General features: G+C 37.0%; 2 protein-coding genes across 10 annotated transcripts in view; both read right to left on the reverse strand.

Moving 5' to 3' along the window:
* Nucleotides 1-3,621, reverse strand: part of LOC148645583 (inositol 1,4,5-triphosphate receptor associated 1-like) — a 40,094-nt gene extending 36,473 nt beyond the window's left edge. For 3 of the 7 annotated variants that reach the window (XM_088611100.1, XM_088611105.1, XM_088611104.1), the window contains exons 1-6: nt 3,346-3,519; nt 3,190-3,249; nt 2,724-2,779; nt 2,299-2,389; nt 1,375-1,515; nt 50-153 (exon numbers count right to left, since the gene is read on the reverse strand). In XM_088611100.1, the coding sequence (XP_088467226.1) occupies nt 50-153; nt 1,375-1,515; nt 2,299-2,389; nt 2,724-2,779; nt 3,190-3,249; nt 3,346-3,438 (545 nt within the window). In that variant the 5' untranslated portion in view covers nt 3,439-3,519. Of the gene's footprint in view, nt 1-49; nt 154-1,374; nt 1,516-2,298; nt 2,390-2,723; nt 2,780-3,189; nt 3,250-3,345 lie in introns of all 7 variants that reach the window. The other 4 variants (XM_088611101.1, XM_088611099.1, XM_088611098.1 and 1 more) reach the window with 4 other exon arrangements.
* Nucleotides 3,622-3,791: 170 nt separating this feature from the next.
* On the reverse strand, nt 3,792-8,499 carry LOC148645584 (protein KASH5-like). Of its 3 annotated transcripts, XM_088611106.1 has the most exons (9): nt 8,197-8,499; nt 6,490-6,736; nt 6,027-6,146; nt 5,739-5,919; nt 5,546-5,604; nt 5,395-5,443; nt 5,039-5,197; nt 4,530-4,647; nt 3,792-3,920 (listed from the first exon to the last, which is right to left on the reverse strand). In XM_088611106.1, exons 2-9 carry the CDS (start codon nt 6,731-6,733, stop codon nt 3,852-3,854), a joined length of 999 nt encoding a protein of 332 aa, XP_088467232.1. In that variant the 5' UTR covers nt 6,734-6,736; nt 8,197-8,499; the 3' UTR covers nt 3,792-3,851. The 3 variants fall into 3 exon arrangements, with proteins under 3 accessions (XP_088467232.1, XP_088467233.1, XP_088467234.1); XM_088611107.1 differs by lacking the exon at nt 8,197-8,499 and having other exon boundaries at nt 6,490-6,844; XM_088611108.1 differs by having other exon boundaries at nt 3,826-4,647.
* Nucleotides 8,500-8,593: the final 94 nt, after the last annotated feature.

Consider the following 8,593-nt stretch of genomic DNA (forward strand, 5'->3'; position numbering starts at 1 on the left):
TGGAGTACATATCTGAAACAATGCAACACTTCAAATAAAACTCACATACACATTTGCCAGATGCTGCTTGGTGCTTGAATGTTGCTGCTGACATTGAAAGTAGGCTCTTTCTAATCTTTCCACAACTTTATTCCTGGCACCTTTAATTGTATCCTGAAAGAGATGAAAAGAAAGATGTCCACCAACATTAAACAGGCGAACATTACATCTAATGAAAATGGGTGGTGGCAGTTTAAAGATACTTGAAGCGCAGACCAGAGAAATCCCAAGAGTTATTAGAATAAGTTAATTATAAGTTATAAGTTAGTTAAAGGCCAGAAAGCAAGGACCCAAAATGGTTTAATAAATCAGTTAATAGAAATGCAGGGAGGAAGAAAGCGACATATAAAATGATAAAAATTAAAAAGATGCAGGAGGAGTAAAGATGAAAGAAGAAAAGGAATTTCGCAATGGAGACTAAATGAGTAAATGTTTTTTGTCAGTATTATAAAAGCAAAAGACAAATTAACGATAAATCTCCAAGTATCTTGGAGAGAATAACAGTTGATTAAGCTGAATCTCTGGCTTTGGGAATGGGCTGACTGAGAACCAGAGGTTTGTTAGCTACTAGCAATTAAAGTAGCTAAAGAAAGAACTCCTCTTGTCTGTATGTTTTTATACATTCTTATGTTTAGCAATCCATAACTCAAATGTTAAGCTATTGATAAGCTTTGACTTTTACCACAAAGATCAATAAATGATCTCCCTAAGTATTTTATGGAAATGGAATAAACAAGTTTTTTTAAACTGGAAATGAAAATAAATATAACACCTGAGGTTTCAGTAATATATCTGTTTCTATGCCTATAAAAACACTGCACCCCAAATCTAGTGAAAAATTTAGAAAGGCAGATAATCCAGTGTTAGTCACAAAACTGACTAGAAGAGCTTTTTACGTAATCTGCTGTGATCATTCACAGATTCCCATACAAGAGCTGCGTTTTGAGACAGAAGGGGGTTAACCATGTAGTAACCCATATTCTAAATACAACTCTCACAAGCGTCATAATTACTTACAGAATTTGACTTTCGGACAAAAACTGCTGGAAAGGAAGTCATCAGGGAAATGTAATTTAGGAGTACATGCTTCGGTAAGTTATTTATAATTGTGTATACAGATATTATTTATATAACCAATCTATACATTTAAGTTTATATGTAATGACTGGTTTTAGGCGTCACTCAGCTGTTTGCCTCTTTTGTTAACATGATTTCAATATATAAAATTAATAATATTTTCCTAAAGAAATTATCCTGGCTGGTTTAGGACTCCTGTAACATGAATGCCAGTATCTTTGAATATTGTTTGCTCTGTGTAGCACACGGGCACCTTACCCTCTGTTCAGGTTCGGTGTGAAGCATTTGAATGTGTTCCTGTGATTTAATCTGATGCAGAAGCTTCTGAAACTCATCCTTCTGGTTGGTGGAGGACAATAGCCCACAAAGAGGACTGTTTGCCTCTTCAGTACTGCCAAGCTACAACAAAAATGTCACAGCACTACAGATGTCGTAGAATGAATTACTTTGTCACTGATATTGTCACAGCTAATAGCATTATAAAAGTTACCATGACCATAAAAGCTTCAATTCTTTACTGGGTTGTATGTAAAAAGCAATGTTTATTACTCTTATAGTTAGCTCTAATGCCTGGATTGATACAAATTTAAGAACTCGATAATATTTCAGATCAGCTGTCTATCAGTGTGGGGTCCACTATGGGAGATAATGTAAATTCAACTGCTATTTCATAAAACTAAAATTTTCCATCCATCCCTTTTCTAACTGCATTATCCAATCAACGCTGTGGGATGTAGCCGGAGCCTATCCAAGCAAGCCACGGGTGCAACTCTGGATAAACCTTGAATGGGACACTAGTCCATCACAGGTCACACAGACACACACATTCACACCAGGACCAGTGTTCCCGGAAGCCAATTAACCCACCAGTTAGTCTCTGGGCTGTGGGAGGAAACCCATGTGAACACATGCCCATAGCCCTCCAGGAAATGTCCCACGATGCAAGGCAGCAGTGCACACCACTGTGTCACTTTGCCACCCATTAATTTTTTTGCCCATTAAAGACAATGAAGTATAACAAGAAGTTATAGTGTAATGTAATCATGTAGTTTTTAAAGATCCAAACAGCCACTGCCTGCATCTGTCTTGGACACATCTTTCACTGCAAATGACATACCAGAATGGACACAGGCACAGCAGTTGTCACTGTGATACTCTTTAGTTTTAGTCATCCCGTATTACCTCTTGCAGTTCCTGGATTTCTGACTGTAGTGAGTGTTGATGGGGAGGAGTGTCATACTTTCCCAAGGGGCAGGGAAGGGTTACATTGCATCTGCAAAAACCAAACTGTTAGATTAAAGTCCTCTAGAGTGCCACCAAAACACCTCTTTTCTGTACTTCACCCTTTATACCAGCACCTCACCTGAGCACGGCTGCTACGAGCTGGAAAAAAGAGCAGCTGTCTGATCCGTCTGGTACAGCACAATGAAACTGGTCTGTCTGTGGTGCAGTGAAATAACAACATGTGTAGCACGTCTTACTTCAAAATCAAATATGTTCCAGGTGACCTGGCATGTCTGTATGGTTCCCTTGCCCAGCCAACAGGCTGGCATAAGTTTCCTCATTTGTTTTGTAGAAGATGATTTACATATGGACACATTGCCTACCTCAACAGCCCATGCCGAGCATTTTCTTGAAGTCTCTGTACTTCTGAATACATTCCCTACAACGAGTATTACAGTGCATTACTTGTTATACTACACAAACAGTCCCATTTTCAAACAATATAAGTATACCTACAAGAACATAATCTGTATATTGGGAAATATTACAGATATGTAATTAATTACTCAGGCAGTACTGTAATCTTCATGCATAAGATAATTTCTCAATTTTACCTTGCATTAAACATTTGCCATGTTGCAGACCAGATCTTAAAATTCTTGTCTTAAAAATAGTGAGGATTTATTTTCATCTTAACTAAAAGATATACACAAAAATTTAATTTTTGCAACAGTTCACATTATGTTACAGTTTTAATTCATCTTCTACAACAAATGCTCAATAACAGACCCACATAATTTGAAACACAAGTTTACTGTTACACAAACCAACATGGAATGAAAAGAATACCTCAATGATTCTGTGGTTCTCCATTTGAGAGAATTTTAACTCTTCAATGAGCATTGTTTTCTGAAATAAAATAGTTTCCATAATTTTCAGTTCAGTTTCAAAGTCAAACAGAAAAACATGTTTTGCCACATTTCCATTTTGAATATGTTAACTCACCTGTGTGATTTCCCTGTCTTTTGACGCCAACAAAATTTGTGTTTCATCTAGTTCCTTCTGTAAAGCATTGAAAACATAACCTAAATTTTTCATTGTTTTAATTACTGTCAAAATACAAAATTTACAGCTGTATTTGCTTTAGTTCCAAAGGCACTCACCCTCATTTCAGACTGCATTTTCATTAGTTTGGCAAGGCGGGTTTTGTTAAAGGATTTCTCTTGGGCAAGTTTTTCATTCTATAAAACATGTTCAACATGAATCCAATGCCACTACATAATCCAACAAGCATTTATGGATGAGAGTTGACTGCAGTCTTATTGATTCTATTTTGTGAACAATGTTAAATAGATATTTAATTTGAAATAGGTATGATCTAAGATAAGAGTAAATGTTTCAGCCAGAGTAGATTCAAATGCCAGACATACCATGATATCAAACCAATGATAAACAATGATGTAAATCACAATAAGCAAAACCAATACCTTCAGATGTGAAATGACATCTGTTCAAACATAACAACCTACCGCCTCTTCCAGTAATTGAATTTGTGCCCTTAAACATTCATTTTCTTTCTTCTATATTGAAAAGAAACAGGAAACACAATTAATGGAAATTATGTTGGTCTGATCATTTTATTTGGTTACTGAACAAAAATAAAAACAGAACAGTTTAATACTCCACAACTATATGTCCCTACCACCCCTGAGAACAATGAAATATACACAGTGTATATAGCAGATTCAAAAGGAGCACTGGATATAATTCTGTGGACTTCTAAGTTAGTTGATTTTGTTTAGATTTGTTTTTGTATTGCAATTCTATCGACGTCTAAGTATGTTATTTTACACACAACTATTTTATTTAGATGTTTTAAACAAATCAAACTATCGTATATCAAACAATGTTTGCTGGCATTGATATTTCAGACAACTGATTGGAATATTAATATATTAATCAAGTAGGGACACAAAGGAAGGAACGCAACATCTAACTAGTAATTTAAATTAAATCTTGACGTTCTCTGTCACCTGCACAGTACGTCCTATTTTAACGCTGAGCAGTATTTGTATTTGCCTTTGATCTTCGTGAAAGATCTGCATGATATGGTGCCATCACCTGGCTGTGCTATTACAATCATTAACAGTGTCGCTGAAGATGACTGCAGGTGAAAATTGCAATCATACCAGTTTATTGTTGTAGGTCTGTATCCTGCAGGCTCTCTCCTGGCTGTCCTTTATTAGTCTCCTGGCATCATCCAACTCTTCCGATAGGGACTCGACACTTACAGCGGATCGCTGTGTGCTGATTATAGGGTTTCAACATTCATTCATACATACATACACAAAAAAACAAAACAACACATGTATGTATGAAGCTCTTTTTTCAGTTTATGTCATGTTGCTCATTTTCTTCAACCTTCAAGAAATGTGGATAATTAAAGGCACGTTTTTACGTTTTTAACAGCAGCGACACCTTTTAAGAACTCAGCAAAGTGTGCGGTGGGGGTATAGCAAATATACGAAATTCTTCATGAGTTCAGTCAGTCCATGAATCTATCATTGTTTCGGCAGTTTTGTTTAAGCCGCGAGTATTTAAGGAACCTCACAAGTAGCGTTCAGACGTTATTTAAGCCACTTGAATTCATTAGGGCAGAGCCAATCGGTTCATTTCCAATTCGTCTTTTCAAAGATACCTCATTAATTTTCTCTTGAGTTTGCTGACTTCCGCTGTGAGCTGGAGGTTTTTCTCGTCGCATGCTTCCACAGCCTTGAGAAGGCTGCTGTTCTGCTCGCTCAGGCTGTGGTTAGCGTGCCGTAGGTCCGCAACAGTGCTGATCATGTCCCTGGATTCACTGGAATACATTAGGAAAGAAACGTGACAGGAAAGAAACAGTAACCACGAGAGCATGGAAAAAAATAACTTAAATCCGTGGGAAATCTAGTACAGTGGCTTTTGCCAGTGTCTTGCTTATATTGCACCATTCAAGGCGTTGGCAATCATTTTCAAGATAACTTAAAAACCACAAATGTAACAATTTTATATACTTACTAATAAATACAATCTCTTCTTTCAGTTTCCGAAACAGACGATTCACTCCCTGTTGGCAGAATGCAGTTTTAAAAACAATCACTTCGTTTAAAGCTCACAAATATATATGTCATATACTATACCTTTTAGTGAGTTATGCAAAAAAACTTACCGTTTATAGGTGCTTTGCAATGGTCTTCTCCAAGACTCTGATAATCATCATCCAGTAAGCTAAATTAATGGTATATATATTAGCTTCTTGGTGCAATCAAAGTCAAGAATTTTCTAAATACCCACAAATGTAATATTCAGGGGAGGATATTCACAAAAACCATAATAGATTACAGGCAGATGGTGGTTCTTACCAGTCTTGGCTGCACTGGGAGATCCATCTTTTCATTGTGGCCTGGAACACATCCCTGTTCACAAAGACCCCCTTCCTGTCAGGGTCCAGCATGTCATAAAGACTTGACAGCCTCCCTTGCTCTGGGCTCTGAGACGTCATGCTCTGCAGGTACTGCATAACAGTGGAAGCCATCACTTCCCCTACAGAAAATAGCAGTCAAATACAAATAATCATAGGATAGACCTCTACCTAAGAAGATGGAAGTTCTATTGATCCTTTAAAAAGCAAAAGAATGAGTTCTCTCCACCTCTGCCTGTGGTATCACATGCCTCGAAAGTGATGTTTAACAAATGTTCTTCCGAAAAGGTGTGGGTGATTTTTTCCTCTTCGCCAAAATCTTCAGAGACACAGCTGGCAGAACTGAAAACTAAGAGGAAAATGAAATAAAAACGCACACAACAACTTGGTTGTTTACAAAGGAGACATCGAAGGTAATGTTCTATCCATTTTCTGTTGCAGTTTGTTTAACAGCAGAAATAAAAACAACAGCACAGCTAATGCCAGGTTTCAGGTTTCGTGAAATAAAAAATGAAAGAATATGTTCCAGAGAGTTCATGACCTGAACTGGCTTTGAAACTGCTTTTAGCACCTTTTCATGTTTAAACCTTGAATTATCATTTTATTACGGATTACTGGCTGTTGTCCATAACTTTGAATAAGTGGTATATAATGCTAAAATTGCATTTTAACAACATTAAAGTCTCTCTTACGTCTGTTGTTGTCTGATTGGTGTTCTTGCTCGTGCAGACTGACAATTAAATCTTCAGTAGATGCTGCAGTGGAGCACTCTGATACAGAGGGACTTCTATGCCCATTTCTATCCACAGTGCTGGAGTTTGGGCCATGAAGAGGGTTAAAGGACATACAGTCGAAAGCCTGCCATCTCCGAAGGCCCAGTGGAGACTTCACTGGTGGAGAGCTGTTCTCTCTCTTTTGGCTCTGCTGTGAATCCATAACCTTCAATAAGGACAGCAATGAATAGACATGAAATTCTCACTTTATAAAACAGGTACAAACTAAGACATGTGAGATAGGGAAAAAAATAATTGAAGCAATCTAAGCCTAATCTAATGTATTTATAAGACCAGCGAAGGTTATCATTTATCTTACCCTACCTATTACCATATCAACCTACTGCTTTGGTTACTCTGTGATTGCATTTCCTGAAAGAGCTATCGGTCTTACATGATCCTACGGTATTTTACATACAGTGGAACTTCTCTTTATTACCTCCCAGACATCCAGAAACCACATCTATACTATCACTGCAAGAATGCATCAAGGAGAGCTCTGCTCTAGACTAAAGGTCAAAGGTCTTTCATTCGATTCTCTGAGTGCTGGGAAATGACTGTTAAAAAGCAGTCCGTCACAATTAGAAACTACTTACAAGGGATTACGTTTTTCAATGAATAAGAGGTATTTACGTCACACAGTAACGGTACAAACAGTGATGAGGTGAAAAATTAAACCATGGCCCTAGGTATAAAACACTCAAAGAAAGATATCCAACAGGTTATAACAGCTCTGGCAGCTAAAGCTTATAAAACCACAAGTGTGACAAAACATCCAGAGTATACGATTTCTGGAATCCTTGGCTTAAAAGAAACGTATGTCTGTGGTAGAATCTGATTTTTGTATCAGAATCCCTCCAGGTTTTTTCCTTCAGAAGGAAAAGCAACCTTATTCTATCTAGTGAAAAGCTATACAGTAGTCGACTGGAGAAACCCAGCCCTGCCCAGGGCTACGTCTGAGGTGCTGTAGCTGAAACTCATTATCAGGCAGTGGTACACAAAACACTGCCCAGCTCCCAAAGGCCAGTGTTTAAAAGACATTGTGTTTCATCTTTAGGAAAAGAATTCACAATTGCAGATATGTGTATTAGCACCCCGTATCTTAAATGAGTAAATTCCCAACTAGAACATCTTACCTATCATTTGCTAAGAAACATAACTGCTCTTTAAACTTATAAGAAGTGTTACTGACATATATACAGTCCAACAATTAATGATGCTTTTTGTAAATGTTTACAAAAAATAATGCTTTTTGTAAATGTTTATTCAGTTTTTGTAAATAACTGAATAAACATATTTTAGATTAAGTGTGCTGATACATACATTATGTCTGCTACTATACAATAATCATTTTGCACCTCTACAACATGAAATATACTACTGTAGATATCCTAATTAACTGAATTCAAATAAAACAGCATTATATTATATCAGGTGGGTAGCTGCGTCAGCATGTGTAGGCTGCAAAGGAACAAGTAATAGGTTTATTCCATGCTGAAAAAGAGAAGAAAGAAAACACGTTTCGGCCGCGGAGCCTTCTTCAGGTGTGAGAAAGACAAGGCATTATATTATATCTCTGTGCAATTTTGACATAATCAATAACAATTGATAAAATATGGTTCTTACCTTTCACAGTGATTTTATTAAAGCTGACTGCTGTCATAAGAAGTGAGAAGACCACTGCATTTCACACCACTTTTTGATAAAGGATGTTTTGATAGAGGATATTTTTTTAATATACTTGTGACTTAACATATTGCATTAATAATTTTCAGGGCAGTTTACAGAATCTGTGAAGAAGCAGTTGATTCTGGTGATCTTGTCAGAATATTGCTTTCGCCTGTTTTGTTCCTTCACTTATACTTCAAAACCAGCTGACATGGACAGCTCTCTCTTTGCTACAAGCCTGCAATGAATTGCTCCATTCACCACAAACAAATTAGCATGCAATTTATGCACAGACCACAACACAACATAGCAGTGATATAGGATTTTAATTAACTTCATTCTGCAGTTTAGCACA

This window comes from Lepisosteus platostomus, chromosome 18 (genome assembly GCF_059453375.1).
Source record: "Lepisosteus platostomus isolate fLepPlt1 chromosome 18, fLepPlt1.hap1, whole genome shotgun sequence".
NCBI lineage: Eukaryota > Metazoa > Chordata > Actinopteri > Semionotiformes > Lepisosteidae > Lepisosteus > Lepisosteus platostomus.

Bases quoted from the DNA above. Each gene is read 5' to 3' on its own strand.
- LOC148645584 (XM_088611106.1), bottom strand. From the start codon at position 6,733: ATGGATTCACAGCAGAGCCAAAAGAGAGAGAACAGCTCTCCACCAGTG. The intron at 5,920-6,026 runs GTGGAGAGAACT...TATTTTCTGTAG, and splicing joins ATGTGATACCACAGGCAGAG to GGGAAGTGATGGCTTCCACT. The intron at 5,605-5,738 runs GTAAGAACCACC...CCATTAATTTAG, and splicing joins TCCCAGTGCAGCCAAGACTG to CTTACTGGATGATGATTATC.